Source organism: Moschus berezovskii, chromosome 11, assembly GCF_049115385.1.
Source record: "Moschus berezovskii isolate FMDL1 chromosome 11, NW_MosBer_1.0, whole genome shotgun sequence".
Classification (NCBI taxonomy): domain Eukaryota; kingdom Metazoa; phylum Chordata; class Mammalia; order Artiodactyla; family Moschidae; genus Moschus; species Moschus berezovskii.
In genome coordinates this window covers 88,991,344-89,015,525 of record NC_142470.1, presented here as the reverse complement: position 1 = coordinate 89,015,525, position 24,182 = coordinate 88,991,344, and the positions used below count along the sequence as shown (strand labels likewise).

The 24,182-nt window shown below is 35.4% G+C and overlaps 1 protein-coding gene across 3 annotated transcripts in view; it reads right to left on the bottom strand.

Annotated features, from left to right (window-relative positions):
- The window catches only part of STRN (striatin), a 118,662-nt gene that overhangs the window by 45,492 nt on the left and 48,988 nt on the right, over positions 1 to 24,182 (bottom strand). For 2 of the 3 annotated variants that reach the window (XM_088841542.1, XM_055400859.2), the window contains exons 3-8: positions 22,419 to 22,492; positions 14,336 to 14,414; positions 11,006 to 11,173; positions 8,907 to 9,042; positions 4,360 to 4,495; positions 964 to 1,074 (exon numbers count right to left, since the gene is read on the bottom strand). In XM_088841542.1, the coding sequence (XP_088697668.1) occupies positions 964 to 1,074; positions 4,360 to 4,495; positions 8,907 to 9,042; positions 11,006 to 11,173; positions 14,336 to 14,414; positions 22,419 to 22,492 (704 nt within the window). The remainder of the gene's footprint in view (positions 1 to 963; positions 1,075 to 4,359; positions 4,496 to 8,906; positions 9,043 to 11,005; positions 11,174 to 14,335; positions 14,415 to 22,418; positions 22,493 to 24,182) is intronic. The other variant, XM_055400860.2, reaches the window with a different exon arrangement.

The following is a 24,182-nucleotide window of genomic DNA, read 5'->3' as shown; positions in this document are numbered from 1 at the left end:
AAAACATATCCCTCCAGTCTTTTGCAATTTTAAATACATGCCTCACTCAAGTTGGATTTTAATCCCACTGTACGCTAATATCCCGAAGGATGAAATTCCTATTGCCATAAAAAGGACACCCATGTCCATACTGTCAACGAGAGCGGCAGCACAAGGAGGTAATTTAACCTTTCTCTCCTAAAAAGGTGGTTGAGATGGTTTTCAGGGATGTGTGAAAGCTTTTGTTCTATTTTATATACCTAACTAGATCTATTGTAAAACTTTACTAATAACTTGAATAAGATAATATATATATATGATGCACAGGGCTAGAAATTTCATTTTAGTTTCCATTTTTGATGTGGAACACATCTTGCTGGGAAAAGAAAAAACCTAATTGGTAATATTATAAATGACATTGGCCAAAATTTTAAATTAGAAAAATAAGTACTTTAAAAAAGCTGTGTCTGACTCTGTGACCTGTATAACATATAGTGATGAGAACAAATGAACTCTGTGTTATGAACACATAGGATATTCAGGGGTAGAAATTAACCTTCTTTCTGTGACCAAGACCTAAAATTGTAAGCAATTATTTTGGTGGCTTGCCAGAGGGTCACACTAGATGAGATTTAAATTATCAACAGTAAAAAGTCACTACTGTAATTAAGCACATACTATTTGAAAAATCAAATTATTGTTATGTTTGAAAACACAGTCCCATACCCTCATGATGCTCTAGATTTATCACTGGGATACATTACGGTTCCATAATTATAATTCACAGCTTTTTTCTTTTTCAAAGTTCATGATCAAATATCTAACCATTTAATTTCCACCCCTGAAGAGCAAGTGAAAAGGAAAGAGGTCAGGAGAAGAAAAAAAAAAAGAGTAAGTAAATTTTAGGAAAACATTGGAAAAAAATATCGGGGGATATGAAAGAGGTCAGAGTTATGATTTACAGATACAATGTTTTCCACTTACTCTTCACCCCCTTTTTCCCCTTTCTCTCCTTTTTGTACTGTTCCTTGAGTTTGGTAATTACTCCCTGGTCCACATTCCAAGCTTCAGGCATGAGACACTGGTCTTCCTTTTCTAAACAGAGTGAAACAAATGAAACAGCCTTTTTCAATAAGATATTGAACATTCAAAGTCAATTCACTGTTATGTCAATGAATGACATAACAACCATCTTCTTCATGGTATTATGAATTTTAAAGTTATTATTAATCAGATACATGTCACAAGAAATATAATATCCAAGAAACAGTAGTCAATTCTAATTCCTTGGTATTAATATTAAATTTCCCTTGAAACAGACATAGAAAAAAAAAAACCTGCAACATTTGATTGACTTATAGTAAATTAAGCCTCAAAAGTCTACAATCAAGAAACCCTCATTTTCAGACTGTGATTAGGATTGTCTCACAAAAAACATCTCTTACTAATTTATGTAAAGAAAGAAGATTATTAAGCATTTGTACAAAATAGTCTTCAATGATCTTTTCATTTCAAAAACTATACTTCTGGCATGTGTTTATCAGCAAATGATCATTTTTATTTTATAGGCTTTATAAATAGCATTTTGCAAACTTATTAATCAACCTGGCATTCAATACTTAAAATGATTTAGGTGACCTGTTAATTTATAAATAGTTAAAGCTGGAAACTGAGCTTCTAAGAAAAAAGAAATGCCACCACTACTTTTCACTATTTCAGGAGTGAGAGAATTTAAAAAGCAAATATGTTACGTATTTTATACTTACTATAAAATAAATTACTATATACACATAACATTATGTAAGTGTTAGCTCAGAACTCTCACCTGAACTCAAGACATATATCCACTTGCTTACTCTATATTTTCATTAGGAACTCTAATTAAAACCAAACACACAAAACCAAACTCCCAATTTTTCCCATCCAATCTCTTCCATCTACAGCGTTCCCCTTCTTATTTGAAGGCCCTATCAATAACCTCAGATATGCAGATGACACCACCCTTACGGCAGAAAGTGAAGAGGAACTAAAGAGTCTCTTGATGAAAGTGAAAGAGGAGAGTGAAAAAGTTGGCTTAAAGCTCAACATTCAGAAAATTATGATCATGGCATCCGGTCCCATCACTTCATGGCAAATAGATAGGGAAAGAGTGGAAACAGTGACTGACGTTATTTTGCGGGGCTCCAAAATCACTGCAGATGGTAACTGCAGCCACAAAATGAAAAAACGCTTACTCCTTGAAAGGAAAGTTATGACCAACCAAGAGAGCATATTAAAAAGCAGAGTCAACAAAGGTCCGTCTAGTCAAGGCTATGGTTTTTCCAGTAGTCATGTATGGATGTGAGAGTTGGACTATAAAGAAAGCTGAGCACTGAAGAATTGATGCTTTTGAACTGTGGTGTTGGAGAAGACTCTTGAGAGTCCCTTGGACTGCAAGGATATTCAGCCAGTCCATCCTAAAGGAAATCAGTCCTGGGTGTTCTTTGCGAGGACTGATGTTGAAGCTGAAACTCCAATACTTTGGCCACCTGTTGCGAAGAGCTGACTCATTCGAAAAGACCCTAATGTTGGGAAAGATTGAAGGCTGGAGGAGAAGGGGATGACAGAGGATGAGATAATTAGATGGCAACACCGACTCAATGGACATAAGTTTGGGTAAACTCCAGGAGTTGGCGATGGACAGGGAAGCCTGGCGTGCTGCGCTTCATGGGGTCGCAATGAGTTGGATATGACTGAGCGACTGAACTGAACTGAACTATATTTTCATTTGATCAGACCAAAAACCTCCCTTTTTTCCAAACCCCACAACAACTATTTCATGAAATATTGTCTCTCGACCTTTAAAACACATCCAGAATCTGACCACTCCTCACTACTTCTCTGACCTCTGTTTCTTGCTAGATTTACAGCAAATGTTTTCCCCTCTTTACTTCAAGTCTCCTGCCAACACTAATTGCCCTGGCTAGTCTTTTCTCAACACAGCAGCTAAAGTGAGGTTTTCAAACAAAAGCTGGATCATGTCACCTTCCTGGCTCAACCGTTCCATGGTTCTCCATCTCATCAATGGTCTACACAGCTCCACTTGATTCGGTCACTTCCTACTACATTCCCCTCATTGTCATTCTGCTCCAGCCACCCTAGCTTCCTTGAGTTCTTCAAACATACCTGGATTACAACTATCTCAGGGCATATGTTCTAGTTTCCTTCTTCTTGAACACGCTTTCCCTGGATACCATGTGGCTAACTCTCTCATCCATGCTGTCTCTCCCTCAAATGTTACCCTCTCAATGCACCTTCCATGATCAATCTATCTTATATTGTAACCTATCCACTCCACCCCACCCTGTCCCCAGCACTCTCCATCCTACTCACACTGTTCTACTTTCTCTATTTCCCATTGCATTCATCACATCCTGACTTACATGGTAAACATCATTTATCATGCTTATCTCTTACTGCCTACATCCTCTTAGTAGAATGTAGGCCCACAGCGGTAGGGATCTTCATCTAGAAGACTTCGCACAAAGAAGTCACATAATCAGTATTTGCTGAATGACTGAAATAAGCCAAAATGAACCAGAATAATCAGAAATCTATTTTTAACAAGTTTCAGTTCACAGTTTAAAAAACAGATCACTGGGTCTCTGAACATAAAAACTCAACACTTTTATTCTACTATCAACAGGAGAAGGTCTACTTTTTTCAGAAAGATCTAACAATCAAAAATGTAGATTTTCATCAATTACATCTTAATAATAAATTAAACTGAGTTAGATTTTAGATCCTAGAATACCTTCAGCTTTTTAAAGTAAAAATTTAGCTATACCACACTCTTAACACCAAACTGATAAACAGTAACAGGAGATCACAGGAGAGCCGCCGTAAACCAGAAGATGCCAGAGATGAGATTCCCAAGCCCTCTACAAGGACTTCCCCGGCAGGCCAGTGCTGCGACTTTGTACTTCTACTGCAAGGAACACAGGTTTGATACCTGGTCAGGGAACTAAAATCCCACATGCCATGCGGCATGGCCAAAAAAAACTAAGAAAGATAAGAAAAAATAATGAGATCTTCTACTATGTTCTCATACTCAATTTCCACAAAATCTAGATTTGCAAGTTCTACTGTTTAGGCAGAAACATTCTATAAATTAAAATTATTTTCATACTATACCACTTATGTTAAAAAAAAAAAAAGATGAGGAAGGTAAATAGCTGTACAACCCTAGGTCATGATAGTAAAAAGTCCATAGAATGTCCAAGATTTCAATATTTCAAGTGTTCAAGATTTCAAGTGTTCTTCAAGATGCTGTTTTCCTAGTAAAATATTAGTTTTGTTCATTTAATAACATCTCTGGTTGGATCCAGCATTCCTCCTTACCCCAGTCTGTCCCATCGCCTGCACTTCTGGAGTCATTGTCTCCTTCTTCTGATGTAACCAAGAAGTCAAACTCCTTTAGAGCTTCTTTTGTATCTCGATCTTCGCTGCTATCGGGCAATACTTTCTTCCTAACAATCTAATGATAAAAAGCATGCTCCATTAAAATATTGGAATATATTATGGAATTAATTTAAATAAAGAAGACAATATCCCATTACCCTGAATGAGAAAACCCAATTATTATTTTCTTCAGAAAATACATCTTTGCTGTGTCAAGTAACTGTGATACCTATACAATTCAGTAGAAAACAGATATCATTTTAAGATTTTATATATATTAAACATTTTAAAGCAGCAATTTAAACTTTGTTCAATGATGGCTTCTTTTAAATAAACAAATGGAATCACATATTGAAAACATTGGAATATAACACATGAATTTATATTACAGCAGATGAAAAATATCCTTGACATACTGTATTATGAGAACCACAATCAAATCTTACATTTCTTGGATGCAATCTGTACAGTGTGCAGATATTCTAATCTAACCAAAGAAAGAAAAACTTCATAAAACATTGCAAGAATTTTTCAGAATATAATCATGATAAATTTTAAGTCTAGTACATCATTCCGTCACAAAATCTAAAATTACAAAAACCACAAACTCAGAAATGCATGCCACAACATTAAGAAGGTATTCCATTGGAGGGAGTGGGGGAGGGAGAATTCTTCCCATTATTATTTCCACCATCCCAGGCTTCCATCAATGTCCTTTAATAACTGTCTATATATTCAAAATTTTCTTAAAATATTGATCTTTCAGAGATATACAAAACTTAAGATTTAATAACAAATCTAACAAGGACCCTTATGTTTCATTTTTATATATTTAGAAATATCTCTGGAATCATAAGGTGAAAAAGTTTATCATGAGAAAAGAGAAGGAGATAGAAATGAAGAAAATTATCCAGACTGTAATGCAAAGAACAATCAAACTTCAATACAGGACAAAGAGCCAGAAAGGACAATGAACATATGTGTCTTTTCTAACAAAATGCACTATTAATAGCCTGAACACAACCATCAGCTATTAAGAGCTTTGTGCTTCTGTTATTTTCTTAGTTGAATCTATTTAACTATTTTTAATTAAGGGAATAAAGTGACATTTAAAAAACCTGTTTGTTCTACTAAACATTTTAATAGGATAATTTTCAGCCATTCTCTCTCTATATATAGCACTGCAATCAATCTTTTAAGTCCTGCTTACACATTGCTACACAGAGTTAGATTTTTTAAGTCTTTTGGCATGGAGTTATTAAACTGCAGCTGTGAAAATTAATGCATCATAAAAATTAGCAAAACTAATACAAAACTATTATAAAGAAACCAATTATTTATTTAGAAATATTTTTCTAAAAGAAAACTAGAAGAATCTTTGGGTCCAGAATTTAAATAGAATTAAATATGTTTACATTAGCTATGCCTTCATGGCTTGGTCACAGAATTGCTATAATCAGCACTAACTGGAAGTCAGGATATTTATGAAATTGATTATTTAAAAAGAAATCAGTTTACAGTTAGGAATTTCTATTAAGACCATACTTTAATAGGAATAATAAACAGCTTATAGATTTTTTAATATTTAACTAACATAATGACTAACAACAAAACTTAAAGCATCACAGTTATTATTTAACCACTGAGCTACAAGTAAAGTACTTTGACAGAAAAATAATATCTCAGTGCAATCATCCCATAGAAATCACAACTCAGCATAAAATTTCCAAATGATTAGGACAGAGAAAAGTTATCATACAAGTTTCAGCATTTTATTTTACTACAGTCAGTTTAAACGCATGTGATTACTACTTGTTTGAATAATAAAAAGAGGGAGTAATTTCTTCAAGCTCAAATAACACTCATGGCAGGGCTGTATTAGCAAGTACGATACTACCGAATAGTGGCCTGGGGAAACATTAATCTGGAAATAGTAAGTTGAGAGTCTCTGATGGAAGCAGAGGACTTAAATAGAAAAGAGAAGTTACACTTAGAAAGAAAGCACGTTACAATTAAACATACCATTTTCAAACGTAGTGTCTCATTTATTCATCACAAAATTCTCTGGGGATAAGATGGGTACTTGTTATAAGCCCAATTTTACAAACTAAAAAACTAAGCCTGAAGGATTAAAAAGCACAGACAATTAGTGACAGAACTGAGACATTAGCTCCAGGCCTAGAGTCTAGGTCCAGTCTGCTTTATTTATCCTTCCTTCCTTTCCTCCTCCCTCTTCTTAAATAAATGTGAAGGAGGAAATGTGAACACTCTCCTAAAAGCAAGGCATGCCCTTGTCTCCTACTTTAAATAAAGAAGAAGAGGAGGAAGAAGAAAGAGAATAGGGAAAGAGAGAGAAGAGAGGAGAGAGGTTAAAAAGGGGAGAGAGACTGGCACGAAAACAGAAATATAGACCAATGGAAGAAGACAGAAAGTCCAGAAATAAACCCATGCACCTATGGATACCTTATTTTTGACAAAGGAGGCAAGAATATACAATGGGGAAAAGACAGCCTCTTCAATACATGGTGCTGGGAAAACTGGACAGATACATGTAAAAGAATGAAATCAGAACACTCCTAACACTATACACAAAGATAGACTCAAAATGGATTAAAGACCTAAATGTAAGACCAGAAACTATAAAACTCTTAGGGGAAAACACAGGCAGAACACTCAATGACATAAATCAAAGCAAGACCCTGTATGACCCACCTCCTAGAGTAACGGAAATAAAAACAAAAGTAAAGAAGTGGGACCTGATTAAACGTAAAAGCTTTGGCACAGCAAAGGAAACTATAAGCAAGATGAAAAGACAACCCTCAGAATGGGAGAAAATAACAGCAAATGAAAACAACTGACCAAGGATTAATTTCCAAAATATACAAGTAGCTCATATGACTCAATGCCAGAAAAACAAACAACCCAATCGAAAAGTGGGAAAAAGATGTAAACAGACATTTCTCCAAAGAAGACATAGAGATGGCTAACAAACACATGAAAAGATGCTCAACATCGCTCATTACTAGAGAAATGCAAATCAAAACTACAATGAGATATCACCTCACACCGGTCAGAATGGCCATCATCAAAAAGTCTACAAACAATAAATGCTGGAGAGGGTGTGGAGAAAAAGGAACACTCTTGCACTGTTGGTGGGAATGTAAAGCGATACAGTCACTATGGAAGACGGTATGGAGATTCCTTAAAAAGCTAGGAATAAAACCACCATATGATCCAGCAATCCCACTCTTAGGCATATAGCCTGAGGAAACTAAAACTGAAAGAGACACATGTATCCCATTGTTCATTGCAACACTATTTACAGTAGCTAGAACATGGAAGCAACCTAGATGTCCATCAACTGATGAATGTTATTAAAGAAGTTATGGAATATACACGCAATGGAATATTACTCAGCCATAAAAAGAAAAGCATTTAAGTCAGTTCTAAAGAGGTGGATGAACCCAGAACCTATTATACAGAGTGAAGTGAGTCAGAAACTCAAATACTGTATTCTAATACATGTATATGGAATCTAGAAAAATGGTACTGAAGAACTTATTTACAGGGCAGCAGTGGAGAAACAGACATAGAGACTAGACTCACAGACATGGGGAGAGGGGAGGAGAGGGTGAGATGTGTGGAGAGAGTAACATGGAAACTCACGTGATCATATGTAAAATAGAGAGCCAACAGGAATTTGCTGTATGGCTCACGAAGCTCAAACAGGGGCTCTGGATCAACCTAGAGGGGTGGGATGGGGAGGGAGATGGGCGGGAGTTTCAAAAGGGAGGGGACATATGTATACCTATGGCTGATTCATGCTGAGGTTTGACAGAAAACAGCAAAATTCTGTAAAGCAATTATCCTTCAATAAAAAATAAATAATTTTTTTTAAAAAGGGGGGAGGAGAGAGGTTAAAAAGAAGGGGACAGACTAAAGAAGGGACGAGAAGGGAGAAGCAACAATTTAGATGTACGTCTTATTCTAGGACTCTACCATGGGAAAGTCAATAAACTTACAAAAATCTGAACAAAACCAAAAAGAACCCTAAACATGTTTGGAGAAATCTAATGGGAGAGTTCTGAAAATGTGGAGTCCTTGCCTACCAAAGAAACCCTGACATGACAAAAACTGCACCATTTAGAGCTGATGCCAGTCACCATCAGGCACCATAATGGGTCCGTCAATTCTACTGTCTTATAGCACCAAGAACAATGCATTGTTATAACACCATTTACCATATTCACTAACCCTATAAAAATGTTGAAATCTTTAATGAATTAACAAAAAGCTAAAGAATGGGGGCCTTGAGGAAAAAAACTGCTATACTAAAAATATTCTTGAAGTCAAAACAAAAACTTTCAGATTAAATTTCCCCAAATTTATGGAAAAATAAAAGTTAAGGGTTTAAGTTGAAGGATACGGATTTTTAAAGTATGTGTAATAGCCCCTAAAAATATTTATATCTGAGTTATTCAACTCACCGTTGAAGTATCAATGATGCTTTTCTCTCTTCCATCAATGTCATCATCTTCATCTTCATCACTGAAATCTGCAGCTGCACTTTCAAGGAATTTAAAATTATCCAGCACGGAGGCAGAATCTGTTAACTCGGATTTTCTGGTTTAAGACATATACATCTTGCTCAGTTAATTTTTTAAACTCAGTGTAAGAATTAATCCATGTTATACTGCACTGACTTCTGTTTATATTGAATTATAACGCCCCCCAAATCACACTAGGATCTGCACTGATTCTTATCTATTATACTTCCATGGATTTTAACTGGAAAAGCAATAAAGGAAGAAACTGGTTACTCTTTTAAAAGTACTTTTCAATCATAACTACTACTTAGATTAATGGCAATCTAATACAAAGAACTCCTCCTTCTGATTTAGTATTATTTTGATTCTTAAGCCAAACAATGCATTTCTTTTTGAAATTTTTTTATTATCTCTGCCTCTGTTTTCCTTTATCCTTTTTTCTTTCTTCAACTCTTCCTCTTCCATAACTAAGAAAATAACTAGTAAATACAGAATTTTCTCTGATGCAATGTCATATTTCTGAACAGCTAAAGAGTTGAAAAAAGCAAATGTGTATATGAAGCTTACTAAAAACCATATTTTAAACTAATATACTACTACAAAACGATCCTATTGATGAATAAACCCTTAATCTTTGGAAATGATTAACTTTTCAAATATGTGAGATTTTAATTTAGCTCTCCCTAAAGAAATTCATCAGTTTTCTAACGACCAGAATAGAATGACTGCTCTCCAGTTCATTAGGAAATGTTTTAGATAACAAGACATTTTCCTGAAAAGCGTTAAGCCATAACTATGAACAAAATTCTCAAAACAGATAAATCTTAAATTTCAAATCTGCTGAGAGCTATGTTTTTGTTCCTTTCTAACATATTCTCCATCCCTACAGAATTAAGATTCAGGATAATACCTTTATCAGTTTCAAACAACGGGTCAAGGCCAAAACATAAGACTAGAGTGGCCTTTCTTAAGCATCTTTATAATAATTTAAACTAATTCAATAGGTGAAAAGATAACCAGGATTAATGCCCACACTGTCTATCTCTACACAGAACAAGCTACATCTTACATTTATGAAAACAAGTTATGCAATCTTAACTATTAATGAGCACATTTAAGAATGCTCCAATGACATTTGTTTATAAGACATATATTTAAACCTTTACCTGAACCCCATAATTTTAGTTTATGTCCCAAATAACAGAAACTATGTTCTTACTAGAAAATGCAAAGAGCTCAACTAAAACCATTCTTCCAGGCTAAACATGAGTTAAAATAAAGTAACCTATTTAAATTTCAAATAATCTTTGAGTTTTTCAGAATTATGCCAAATTTTTTTCAATAAAGAAGAATCTCCTTATTAAACTGTTCTCCTTCATTTTAAGCAGAATTCAATATAATTGTATGGTATACGGGCTTCCCAGGTGGCTCAGATAGTAAAGAATCTGCCTGCAATGCAGAAGACCTGGGTTTAATCCCTGGGTTGAGAAAATTCCGATCCAAAAAGCAAAATGAAATGTTCCCGCTACTGAAATTTTCACTTATTCTATCAAGGAGAAAATATATATATATACTTGATATAGATATTTTTCAAAATGAAGAGGAGTTACAGCATTATTAGATAAATGAAAATGGCTAAGAAAAGGTTTACATCAAAAGAATTAAGTATGATTTCTGGGTCACCAAGAATGAAAGTTCACTCATATAGACGTGAAATGAATTTCCAAATAAGATTTTTTATGAAGTTATAATAGTAAGAGGTGACTGAGCTTCAATGTATTAAAATTTATATTAAATTCATAAATTAAGCAAATAAAAATACCCTGAATAAAAATATTCTTAAAAGTCATAAATGATAACTCTAATCCCTGTGTATATCTTCTACCAAATAAGATTTTAAACTTTTTATTAAACTTTATCATTAAATTACTTCTGCAGCAGTACCTAGAAGTGCAAGTATCACACGTGTCACCCATAAGCCAAAAATATTAATAAGAACTAAAACTACAGCCAAGCCACTTTCCAGACAAAATACTTACCCAATCATTGCTGTCTCTCTAACTTCAGCTTCTGTGCCATTTATAACTGAGTCCTGATTTTTGTCATCTTCCCTGTCAGTGACATCACTTGAAAAGCCCAACAAAGCTCGCACTCGTTTGGATTTCACGTCTAGAATAGTATCTGTGTAACCCACCTCCTGTAGATACCTGCGTGTGAAGAGGATCTTTACAATTCAGACATATTGGAATCAGTACTCTACTACTGGATATCTAAATAAAAACATTTCTTTAAATTTACTGTCTGCATAAGACTGGACAGCACAGTACTATGCTAGTAAGACTCACTAATAAATAATCTTCCAGCTGCAGATGGAGCTGTCTCTTGCAGTACCAGCCTCTATGGTCACTGAGAAAAACCAAAGAACTATACAATACACCATTCATTTATCGTAAGAAGAAGCTATTCCTTAATATATCTAATAGCACATTCTTTCTTCTAGGCAGGGCTGGAGTAAGCTCACTCTCAGATGCTACTGAATTACTATTTTATAACAGTAATGAGAATAACCAGTAGTCTTTTTACACTTTTGATGTTACAGTATCACTGGATCAACTGAGATCTAGAATATTTCTAGCATATATATCTTCCTACGTGACATATAAAACCACGGGATATTCCAAACAAGTCACTTCTACAGAAGGGAAGCTCTTATCCTGAGACAACTCTGCAACAAAAATAAACCACAGTTCAATTGTAGGATGTGGGATGAGTGGGTGTACAGGGGTGTGTGTGCTGCAGAAAGAAGCAGCACAGAAAAGAAAGAATAGGTTTTATATGGAGAGTTAAACAAGGGTTCAAAGCCCATTTCTTCCACTTTTTTCCTGTGTAGCATTAATTCTTCTAAACTTTAGCTTTCTTTCTCTTAAAGAAACATATCCAGTGCAGTGCCTGGCATACAAAAGGTGCTCAGCATCTAGTAACAACAAAAGATCACCAAAAACGACCAAAGGTGGTAGTGGTAGGAACATGAACAAGGCAAATGTTAATAATAAAGTCATTAATAAATGTAACAGACAATATCAGACATTAAGTTTTATGTAAATATCAAGTCTACGAAATGAAAGATAAAACAAAGATCAAAAAGATAAGCAGTCTAAGATCAGTTTAAGATCTGGTATTAAGAGTTATTATTGCTCAAAGAGATATTTCACAAAAAGACATATGACCAAAATGGAATAAGTTATCCTATCAAGTCAATGTACTCATTGTCAATCCTATCCAGTATCTATAGAAAGGTTTTGATTAACATTAGTAATCAGTTGACTCTTACAAACAAATACAAAAGAATTATGTTTTCTATTTTTAACAAGTAATGTTTGATACATAACTCACTTTAGGAACAAAATCACATTACAAGTCCTGTTTCAAAAACTGCTCATTCCATAAATAAACTGGTTTTACTAAATAGCTACTTCCTCATTCATTAATATTTAGGTTGGTGCAAAAGTAACTGTGGTTTTGCATTGTTGAACTTTGCCATTTGATACTGGAATACATTCTTAAATAAATGTGGCTATGTTATACATCGTTTTAATGTGCATTTCTCACTTTATGTTTTTTTGCTTTAATGACTTAGTACCTGCTGCTTATTTTATATGTATTTTAAACTATGGACATAATGTTAGACAAAAAGCAAATTCAAGCAATTTTTTTAAGTTCAAAATGGGTTGTAAAGCAGCAGAGACAACTCACAACATCAATAACGCATTTGGCCCAGGAAACTGCTAACAAATGCACAGTGCAATGGTGGTTCAAGAAGTTTTGCAAAGGAGAGGAGAGCCTTGAAGATGAGGAGCATAGTGGCCAGCCATCAGAAGTTAACACCAACTGAGAGCAACCATCAAAGCTGATCCTCTTACAACTACAGGTGAAGTTGCCAAAGAACTCAACGTCAACCATTCTATGGTCATTTGACATTTGAAGCAAATTGGAAAGGTGAAAAAGCTTGATAAATGGGTGCCTCAGAACAGAAAAAGAAAAAAAAAAAATTGTCATTTTGAAGTGTCATCATCTCTTATTCTATGAAACAACAACAAACCATTGCTTGATCGGATTGTGATGTGCGATGAAAAGTGGATTTTACAGGACAACTGGCCATATTCATCTGACCTCTCGCCAACCAACTACCACTTCTTCAAGCAACTCAACAACTTTTTCCAGGTGAAATGCTTCCTCAGCCAGCAGGAGACAGAAAATGCTTTCTAAGAGTTCATCAAATCTTGAGGCATGGATTTTTATGCTACAGGAATAAAGTCTTATTTTTCATTGGTAAAAATGTGTTGCTTTTAATGGTCCCTATTTTTATTAATGAAGATATGTTTCAGTCTAGTTATAACGAGTTAAAATTCATGATCTGAGACCACAATTAGATCTGCACAAACCTAATAAAATGTCACCTCTGAGAGGCAGGTGAGTCTTTTAAAAAATACTTCTTGGATTGCTATCATAACCACTTGTCATTAAAGAGAAAAAAGAACAAAATCAGCACTTTAAGAACACTTATTTATTTATAAAAGGAAAACGCACAAACTACTTTTAAGACCAAAGTGAAAGACCACTTATTAAATACTAATGAAGTCTCATTTTCTTCTAACTTTGAGGAGATAAAAAAATAGATGTAAGGAGAAACTTTAATATACTCTCCCCATTATCAAAAGAAATGACTGGCATGCAATCCACTTTGGAAACAACAGGTTTAGACTATTCACAAGCAAACCCAAAAGAATAAACCAGGTAGCAAATCTCATTTTACTGAGACACAAATCAAAATACCAATTTCAAATGTAATATGCAAGGGTTAGGCACTGAGCTGATGAGCGGGTCTAGCCCCACTGCTTGACATCTGAATCTTAACCCAGCTTTGGTCCCTCTTTATACTCTCAAATTCACATTCTATAGGAGAGACTATATGTTAGCATAATATATACAAATTTGGGAAATCCAGTAAGTTCTTCCATCTATTTAAAATAAAGTTTAAAAACATAACATAAAGATATCATGAGTGGATTTATATTAAAGCATATGTATATTCATGAATAAAAACTGGAAAGAAAAAAGTAACTTTAAGGGTACAGAATTCTTCAGACTATACATTTAAGCACATAATAAATTAGAAGTTCTAAACTGTACTTTTTCATAAAGCTAATCTATGTATTATTTGCTATGGAAAGCAAATCTATTCTTGATAATCCTAGTTAATAGTTATTGAAAAATAAATTCCTCCATAGGGGAAAACATGTTTTAATATGAAAAAGGAATAGTAATTCAATAAATTTTTTTCATAGCAGATAATTTCACGAGATACTTACTGTCTGAGTAGTTGCCGACCTTGCTTCCACATTAACTGGCTGTTTTGTTGTGGCTGTACCTCTGTTTCATTACCTTCATCTGGAAAACATTAAAACATAAAAAAACTGATGTAATATACATTAGAGGGCATCTCAATTCATTACAAATATCCAATAAAAATTTATATGACTAAGAACAACTGCACTGTAAAGTATGTTTTGCGTGCATGCTGTGCTCAGTCATTCCAACTCTTTCCAATCCCATGAACTGTAGCCTGCCAGACTCCTCTGTCCATGCTATTTTCCAGGTACATTTTAGGACAATTTAAGTTTTAAGTTTAATTTCCATATGCAGGTGTGCTAAGTTGCTTCATTCATGTCTGACTCTCTGCAACCCTATGAACCGCAGACTGCCAGGCTCCTCTGTCCATGAGATTCTCCAGGCAAGAATACTGGAATGAATTGCCATGCCCTCCTCCAGGGATCTTCCTGACCCAGGGATTGAACCTGTGTCTCTTCTGTCTCCTGCACTGGCAGGTGGGTTTTTTGGTGCTTTTTTTTTTTTTTTACCACTGGTGCCACCTGGGAAACCCCTTAATTTCTATAAGGAAACTCTAAAATAAATTCATTATTGCTACTAGATTTCCCTGAGAGTTTCAGAACTAAAAATAAAGGCCTTTCCCCAAATTTTTAGGTAACCTGAGAATTTTCCTCTAGGACAAATGAAGTCACACAAGAATTAAAGTATTATGAAGCACCACAGCAGAATGAGAACTAAATGCCCAGGAATGACTGTTTAGAAGGAAGGGGAAAAAAAGCTTGTCTGGTAAAGAACAGATAGATAAAAAATAATCCCAAACCAAACCTATTTATTTCACTAGTTATTAAATGAAAACCTCAAGCATTCTTTTCTTAAGACATTCTTTAGATGGAAACTTCGTAGGTCCCATAGAGCTTAAAATTCATCATATGGTAGAAGCCAAATCTTTCAAGAAGATGATAAAATAAAAAGAGCCTTCTCCTTGGTAAGTCTGGACTAAAGAATTTCCAAACTACAGGATAGCTCAACTTTAAAAACATAAAAAAGTTCACACCCTCCATTAGCCCTCGATCAAACTATAAGAAACTGTGGTCTTCATAAGATTTTTATTCAAATGGAGCTATAAGAGAGATTGGTAACTTTTCTTTTATGATATCTGCTATAAAACATTTAATGTGTTCCAGATGCTCTGTTAAAAACATATACACTATTCTTTTAATCTTCACAACCTCCAAAGACAGCTATTATTACTATCCCCATTTTAAAGATGAGAGAGATGTTTTGCAGATTAACTGTAAGGTTTCTAAGTAAGCAATACAGCTGTGAGTGTTGAAATCATGACTGCATGACTCCAGAGCTCACATGTTTTTCTCCACATGCTATCATTACAATGGTAAGAAATTAGAGAAACATGTAAATGAAAGTAAGAATTAGATCTTGCATTTTCATTATTCTCTTAAAATAACTAGACCAAGTTCTGTGACATACCAAAGAGACAGCAGGAAAGTGTGTGGGGTGGAGATTAACTCACAAAGGAAGATTACTTTGGGATGACTTCAAAGAGCCTTTACTTGAAAAAGAAAAAAAGAAAGAAAAACAATGTCTAAATAGTAAGGGAAAATAATACATTGTTTCCACTGACCCACACATTCAGGAACTGTGTATATAACATAATATGTTCTAATATATCCACTTCTTAGGTCAAGTGAGTAGCCTGTACTTGCCAAGTAAGAATATCTATACTGGCATTTCAAAAGACCAAAAATTTCAGATGTGAAAGAATTTTTGAGATCATCTAATTTCCCATCAAAATATGCCTAAATCCTTTCTATACCATCCTCAGATACACTCAACTGCCTTTGTCTACTTTGGTAGCTGCTGCTGCTGCTAAGTCACTTCAGTCGTGTCCAACTCTGTGTGACCCCATAGACATAAGCCCACCAGGCTCCTCTGTCCCTGGGATTCTCCAGGCAAGAACACTGGAGTGGGTTGCCATTTCCTTCTCCAATGCATGAAAGTGAAAAGTGAAAGTGAAGTCATGGCTAGAAAGGTGAATTTTACTGTAAATAAATTATACCTTAACAAAAAATAAAGCCAAATCAAATAAGAATGCATTCTTACCCTCTTTTAAAAACTGTATTCTTGTATTGCAATAAAATCTGATCCCTGAGTGGTTATAATATATTAAAATATCAAACCACTATGTTGTATACCTGAGACTAGTACACTTTAAAGAAAAAAAGAAAGGACTAACTTGTCTCAGTTAACCCAGCTCCATGACAAAAACAGCAAGGTTATGAACTGCTGCTTATTATATCATTCCACACTGGATCATGACTAGGCTCCAGATGACTGCAAGGGAACAAATGAAACCTTATATATATAATCACCAGTATATAATACAACCAGTCACAACACTCAGTAGGAATGAAAAGTGTCAAAGACCTACAGAGCTTGAGGAGTCCTTATCTCCTTGGCAATGGATTTGAGGAAACTGCTTACCTTAGTTCTTTTATTAGATTAATGTATGAATTAATGATCTAAGACCATGTCTGTGATTAAGACCTTAACCAAACAAACATAAGACAGGCTCTTTACTCAACATTACCAAATCTATCTTAAACTGACACAGAGAAATAATCAATGGTATAGCTGTCTATAGAGCAACAAGTTTCAATACCTGCAAATAATTATGAAGACAGAAATACTGATTTTGCATAAATTTCTCAGAAGTGAATTTTCCTTTCTCTATAAAAAAAAACAAACACCTGACTCTCTGGGTCATATGTGGACTTGATTTTCCTGACACTTAGTTATCCAGGCTAAACATTTAGTTCTCTCAAGGGTTAGTAAGTACTCATCAACTATCAGATTCATTCTTACCTTATCAAGTTCAAAAAGTGACATTATATAAAAGCGAGGATTTTAAAGTGGGTAGGAATTCAATTTCTGGGTAATATTAAAAGTATTTGACTGGCATTTCCAGTCAAGTTGGAGTAACAGGGACCCAAGTTACCCTCCTGCCTGAAGCAATTATAAAACAAAATAGAGCATATGATGGTTAAGACACTGAACATCAGACAACGGAGGATAGCAATTCTGAGAAAAAGGAAGCAAACAAGTGAGCCCTACGGTTGTTCCAGTTTACTGCCTGACAGAGTTTTCTGATCGTAGCATAGGGAGGAGGAACCAGAAGAAAAATGAAGATATAATGGCTGAGAAGTTCCAAATTTCATGAAAACTATAAACCCATAGATCCAAGAAACCCAACAGATCCCAAGCACAAGAAACACTGGGGAGAGGAGAGGAGGTAACTATACCAAGGCACACCATGATAAAATCACTTAAAACCAATGAGAAAGAGATAAACCTTAAAAGCAGTCCGAGAAAAAGGTCACATATACAGAGGAGAAGGGGCGACAGAGGATGAGATGGTTGGATGGCATCACCAACTCAATGGCCATAAGTTTGAGCAAATTCTGGGTGACGGTGAAGGACAGGGAAGCCTGGTGTGCTGCAGTCCATGGGGTCACAAAGAGTCAGACGTGACTGAGGGACTGAAGAACAACAACTATACAGAGAAATGTATGGATGACAGAAGATAGCACATCAGCAACAACAAATGCAACAACATAAAGACTTTCAGACACACAAAAGCTGAGAGAAGGCATTATCAGCAGCACATGTGGTAAAGTCCTCAAGACAGAAGGAAAATGATACCGGAAGATATGGATGAACACAAAGGAAAGATGAGCACTGGATGTCTACGTTTTTTACGTTATTTAAATCTCTTTGAAAGAGAATTGCTGAAACAAAAATAATAATGTAGGGTCAACCTGGGTCAACCCTGGATTGAACCCGTTATCTCCTACATTGGCAAGTGGATTCTTTACACCGAGCAACCTGGGAAGCCAGTGAAAGGTCTGAACATCTCTGTTAGAAGGCAGAATTTGTTACTTTGGATAAAGACATTCTATTTTTAATAAGTATCTGGCTTTTAATATTAAGTAGAAGAAACTGACATGTGATAGATTTTAACAACGTAAGTTATGAAATAGAAACGTTAAGGGTTTGCAAGTGGAACAAAATAAAAGGAAACTAATTTTTTGTGAAGAATATTTCAGAAAACATCTGGATTGTCAATTTCAGGAAAATACAATAAATGGAAAAAATAATGAAGAAGGAAAAATCCCTGCTTCTTTTAATTTTTATACCCCACCTTTATACCCTCTCCTAGTCACTGTCCTTATCACTGAATTTACAAACTCCTTGGTAATGCTCTAAGTCTGGCTCACAGGCTTCCTCTGCAACCGAACTTTTACATCATCTTGAGTGAAGTTAATATTCACGTGGGTGGTTCACTTCAGCTTCTGCACAACCACCACCCTTCTCTTAGCTGTCATGCCTTAGACCTTGTCATTATGAAGAACTGTCACTGATGCAAACTCACTTTCTGAGCATATCCTTCAGGCTCAATACTTCCAATTCACTAGGCACTTTGACTGTAGGTGAGACCTTAGATCAGGGGTCAGCAAACATTAGCCTGCAGATCAAACCCAACCTGTTTGAGGTTCCCTTGTGGCTCAGACGGTAAAGCGTCTGTCTGCAGTGCGGGAGACCAGGGTTCGATCCCTGGGTTGGGAAGATCCCCAGAGAAGGAAATGGCACCCCACTTCAGTACTCTTGCCTGGAAAATCCCATGGACGGAGGAGCGTGGTAAGTTACAGTCCATGGGGTCGCAAAGAGCTGGACATGACTGAGCTACTTCACTTTCATTTTTCAAACCCAGCCTGCCACACTTATTCATATATGTGTTGTGGCTGCTTTCAAGTTACAACAGCCAAGATGAGTAGTTGCAACAGGGAACAAATGGCCTACATATTACTATCTGATCCTTTACAAAAGAGTTTGCTGACCTGCCCTAGATTGTAGCCTATCCACTTGCTTTGATCCATTAGCTTCCTTCTGTCTTCACTTTCTTTCCTCACCAATCTTAGTTCAGGGTCTATCAATTCAATCATTCTTTTGATAATGTCTCCAATTTTCTTGTTCCTTTATCTCTCCCTGAATCCAACTGTTCACTATTTTCATGCTATTATCTTTTACCTAGGCTGCCAATTGTGCAGAGCAGCACTTCTATATAAACTCTGATTATACAACTCAATTGAACCCTTAGCTTTTCTCAATCCTACTATTCCTTAGTAAATCTGTCCTCCTGTTCATTATTATTTTAAACCTTCTCCAGTTTTCTTAAACCTTTAATGCATTTTTAGCAGGTAATCCTGTCTCATACATAAAGCTATTATTAAATTAAATACCCAAACCCAAACCTATAGACCAAAACCCAAACCTAAAGACCCATCACCTAACTTCCTACATTCTCTTGGTAACAATAAAAGACATGCATGCTTCTCCTGCTATTCTCCAGCTATGATCAGAATCCAATCACTATTATTTCTTCAGATACTTTCATATTTTAAGTATCGCTATTCTCTCTCCCTTTTATTAGTTCCTCCTCTAAGAAACATATCACTCACTCACACACACACACACACACACAGATACAAACAAACACACACTGTCTCTTCATTGACCCCACTGGTCCCTTTAGCCATTTGCCCTTATACCTTGCCTTCATCTCTACAACATCAGCTTCCTAAAAGTTTACCACACTTAGTCTTCGCTTTCCATACATAGTCTCCATTTCTGCCCTCAACTCTTTCCTAAGGCTGTTCACAGTAAAGTTTCCAGTGACCTGTGTGTCACTAAATCCCAGAGATACTCTTCAGACCCCAAGGCATTAATCTGTAATACTGAAGGATGCTTCCTTCCAGAAATCCTCTCTTCTCTTGATTTCCACTCTCCTGATTTTCCACATCCTAGTAAAATAATCCTCATCAGTTTCCTTTTCAAGTTTCTACTGTTCTACCAGTTTTCCAAATGCCACCATTCTTTAAGGCTCCATTTAGGTCCTCTTCTTACTCTGCGTAAGATCCCTGGCTGACTTCTTCCATCCCACTGGTGTTGAGTGTCATCAGTACTGCTTTATGCTCTGAAATCTGCATATTAAACCCCTTTGGCTGGAGCTCCAGACTCACCTGCCTAACTGTATACCAGCTATTTTCATTTGATAGCCTAACAAATAAATCCAAACGTGCACCCAGCATCTTCCAAACACAGTTTTGGTCTAGTTTTTTATAGTAGAAGTGTGGGAGTCATCTTTGCATCTCCCTTTTTAAAAAAAACCCTCCATCTAAACAAGAACTAATATCCTGCAGATTTTAATTCCTAACCTGAACACACCCACTTCTCTTCAACTCCATTGTTGGTACATTTGTCAAGGTAACCTTCCTCATTTGCCCAGGAGGTTGTAAAGTCCTCTAACCAGTCTCCCCATCTCCATTTTTCTCCTCTCTAACCCATCTTTCCAGTGGTCATGTATGGATGTGAGAGTTGGACTGTAAAGAAAGCTGAGCACCAAAGAATTGGTGCTTCTGACCTGTTGTGTTGGAGAAGACTCGTAAGAGTCCCTTGGACTGCAAGGAGATCCAACCAGTCCATCCTAAAGGAAATCAGTTCTGAGTGTTCACCGAAAGGACTGATGCTGAAGCTGAAACTCCAATACTTTGGCCACCTGATGCGAAGAACTGACTCACTGGAAAAGACCCTGATGCTAGGAAAGATTGAAGGCAGGAGGAGAAGGGAATGACAGAAGATGAGATGGTTGGATGGCATCACTGACTCAATGGACATGAGTTTGAGTAAATCCGGGAGTTGGTGACGGACGAGGAAGCCTGGTGTGCTGCAGTCCATGGGATCGCAAAGAGTCGGACATGACTGAGCGACTGAACTGAACTGAACCCATCTTTCCATACTGCTGACAGTATGATCTAAGAGAAAATCTGATCACTAAAAAACAACAACAAAAAAATGTCAGTGATCAATTGGTATTGCTCTAAATCTCAAGGATTCAATATTCAGCTGTGGAAACATGTTAATAACTTTACTACATTAAAGTGAACTACAAAATTGGCAGTGCATTAGGAATTATTCTGTTCCTTCAGACACTGTCAAACATAGAAATAGTGTGGTCAAATGGGGAGAATTTGAATTTTGGAGTCAGAAGATCATATTCCCATTCAGATCCATATTCCCATTAATAGCTATGTAACCACTGGGGAAATTTCTCCACTTCTCTGAGTTTAAATTTCATACAAGTAAAATTAAAATAATATTACTTTTATTGAATAATTACATTAAGAATTAAAGTTAATGTATATAAAGCCAAGCATGTGATAGTTATATCAGACGTTTGATCCAGGAATTTAACCTGACATCATGTCAAAAACATACTCATCTGAAACGCGGTGATGGCTTTTCAACAATTTTTCTTATTTTTCCCTAACACCCACTAATATATTAGTCAATTATATTCCTTAATATCTTTACAAGTACTACTGTTGTATTGTTTGATGGGGTGATGAGGAAGACAGGAGAAAGAAAAAGGAAGAAATAACACAAAAAGATAATAAATGCTTTAGCTGTTAAAAAACACTGTTCTGGTTACAGAACGTCCTGTAGGTAAAAAAGTCCAAAACAATTTTGTACCTGAAATTGAGGGATTAGACTTAAAGGATAAGTAATTCTCTTGTACTGAAAGAAGAAATCTCTTACCTCCATGGCTTATACTCTTTCTCTCAGGATTTCAAGGGCATGATGTACTTTGTATTACACATCTCAAAGTTCCCATTAAAATTGTGGGGACCCAGCAAGACACAGTTAGGTTGGTGCATGTTACCCCATGAATTCTGATCCTTCCAGTAAGTGCAGAACATAAGCAGAAAATGGGGAACTGCAAGAAAGGGGACGAGGGGAAAGGAAGGCAGGTGGTGGAAAATGATCTAAATGACACTAAGAGATTAGTGCCCAAAGATAAGCAGGTCAGAAAAAATAACTAATATGCAAATAATTAGAAATTAACTTGCAGTTATAAATACTGTTGCTACAAAATACTAGATATTAATTTCTTTTTAATTACTTAAACTTCCTTTAAAATTAGCTTACCAGAATCATAGCTTGGAGGCTTCATATCTCCCTGATTCAATTCTGTCCCATATTTCAACTTGTGGTATTTGGCTCTAACAAAGAAATAAGAAAATACAAACCATCTTAAAATACAGTTAAATGAACCTTAAGATATGTAATAGGAGTAGTCATCAGTATGCAGTAGTCCTGACTAACTTTTAACTGTTCAAAGCCTTCCACAGTATCAAAGTCTTAATATAAAAGTGCTTCCCATTATCATTTTGCTGTTATACCATCAAGTTCTGTTACAACAACAAAGTCATAACACTGAGAATGATAAACCTTGTTTCTGTAATTATGAATGAACCATTTAACATTCTAGTTTCTGCAGTATTCAAATTTTCTTGAGGACTGCCAGAGTACAATTCTATCAAAAGCAATAGATAAGTCTGGATTGTGAAATAAACTTGAAAAAGACTAATCTTTCTCAAAATTGAGCTTTTTTTTTCTTTAAGAAAAAAGGTCACCCATAATACTCTGCATTGTCAGGCAATTATGCTTTGCCAAGTACGCATTAGAGTGAACAATCCAAAAGAGGGAGGAGGAATCAGCTCGAATTATCAGTGTTGAATAAGACATTCTAGAAGAAATAAACATAATTTTTAATAGTCAAGGTATCTTTTGCCTTTTTAAGATGAAGTCAGGAAGAACTGTGAACAGGAATATTTTCTTTTAAAAGTTAACCAGATGTTATCATCTCTGATTCATCTGATTTAACCATCTCAGATTAAACCATCTAAGATAAGAAAAATAATCCAAATAAGGTACAAAATGAAAAGGTAAACTAAAAATGAACCATACTTAAGGTTGTATTTTTACTTGCTTGCTTCCCCCAAATACTGAGGCTATTATAATATTCAATATAATAAGACTGGGATAAAAGCAACAACAATAATAATTTGAAAAACCAAATAATAAAGAAGAAATAAGGGCTTCCCATGTGTTGCTAAAAGTAAAGAACACGCCTGCCAATGCAAGAGACATAACAGAATTGGGTTTGATCCCTGGGTCAAGAAGATCCCCTGAAGGAGGGCATGACAACCCATTTCTAGTATCCTTGTCTGGAGAATCCTATGGACAGAGGAGACTGGTGGGCTACAGTCCATAAGGTCGCAGAGAGTTGGAAGAGACTTAGCCTACACAATGGAACAGAGTTAGCATGCACTCATGCGCAGAAGGGCAACCAAATAGCCAAATTTATAAGTTATTTTTTTCTTTATAGAAGACTAACTAAGCACTTACTTTAAAATTTTTATATTTCAAGAAAAGGATAAATAAAATGAAAATCATTTGCTCAAATGTATAAAATATTGGAATTCTTCATCCTATTTTTAATTAATTATTTTCCAGTCATAGTAGAAAAAAAATTAAAATTTTATACAGAGGAGAGTGTTAAGAAAATCTCTGAAAATTACAGATAACTGATGTTCTATTTCTTAAGGTAGGTGGTGGGTAATTAGTATTTCTTATATTAATCTTTATATGTTTTACATATATATGAAAAGTTTTGTGATAATATATACCCACTAAAAAGAAAAAAGAACATCTCTGTGTGCAAATATGGGATTGAGACTTAAGTAAAAAAAAAAAACAACAACATAAGACACAAAATACTGTCTGTGTGTGTACATTTCTGTGTGTTTTATATGTGTGTGTTACAGTTTTTAAATGTAATAGTCAATCTTCAGATTTTTCAGAAATGTACTTCATCTACCATAGGATGAAGTAACAATACCTCCCATA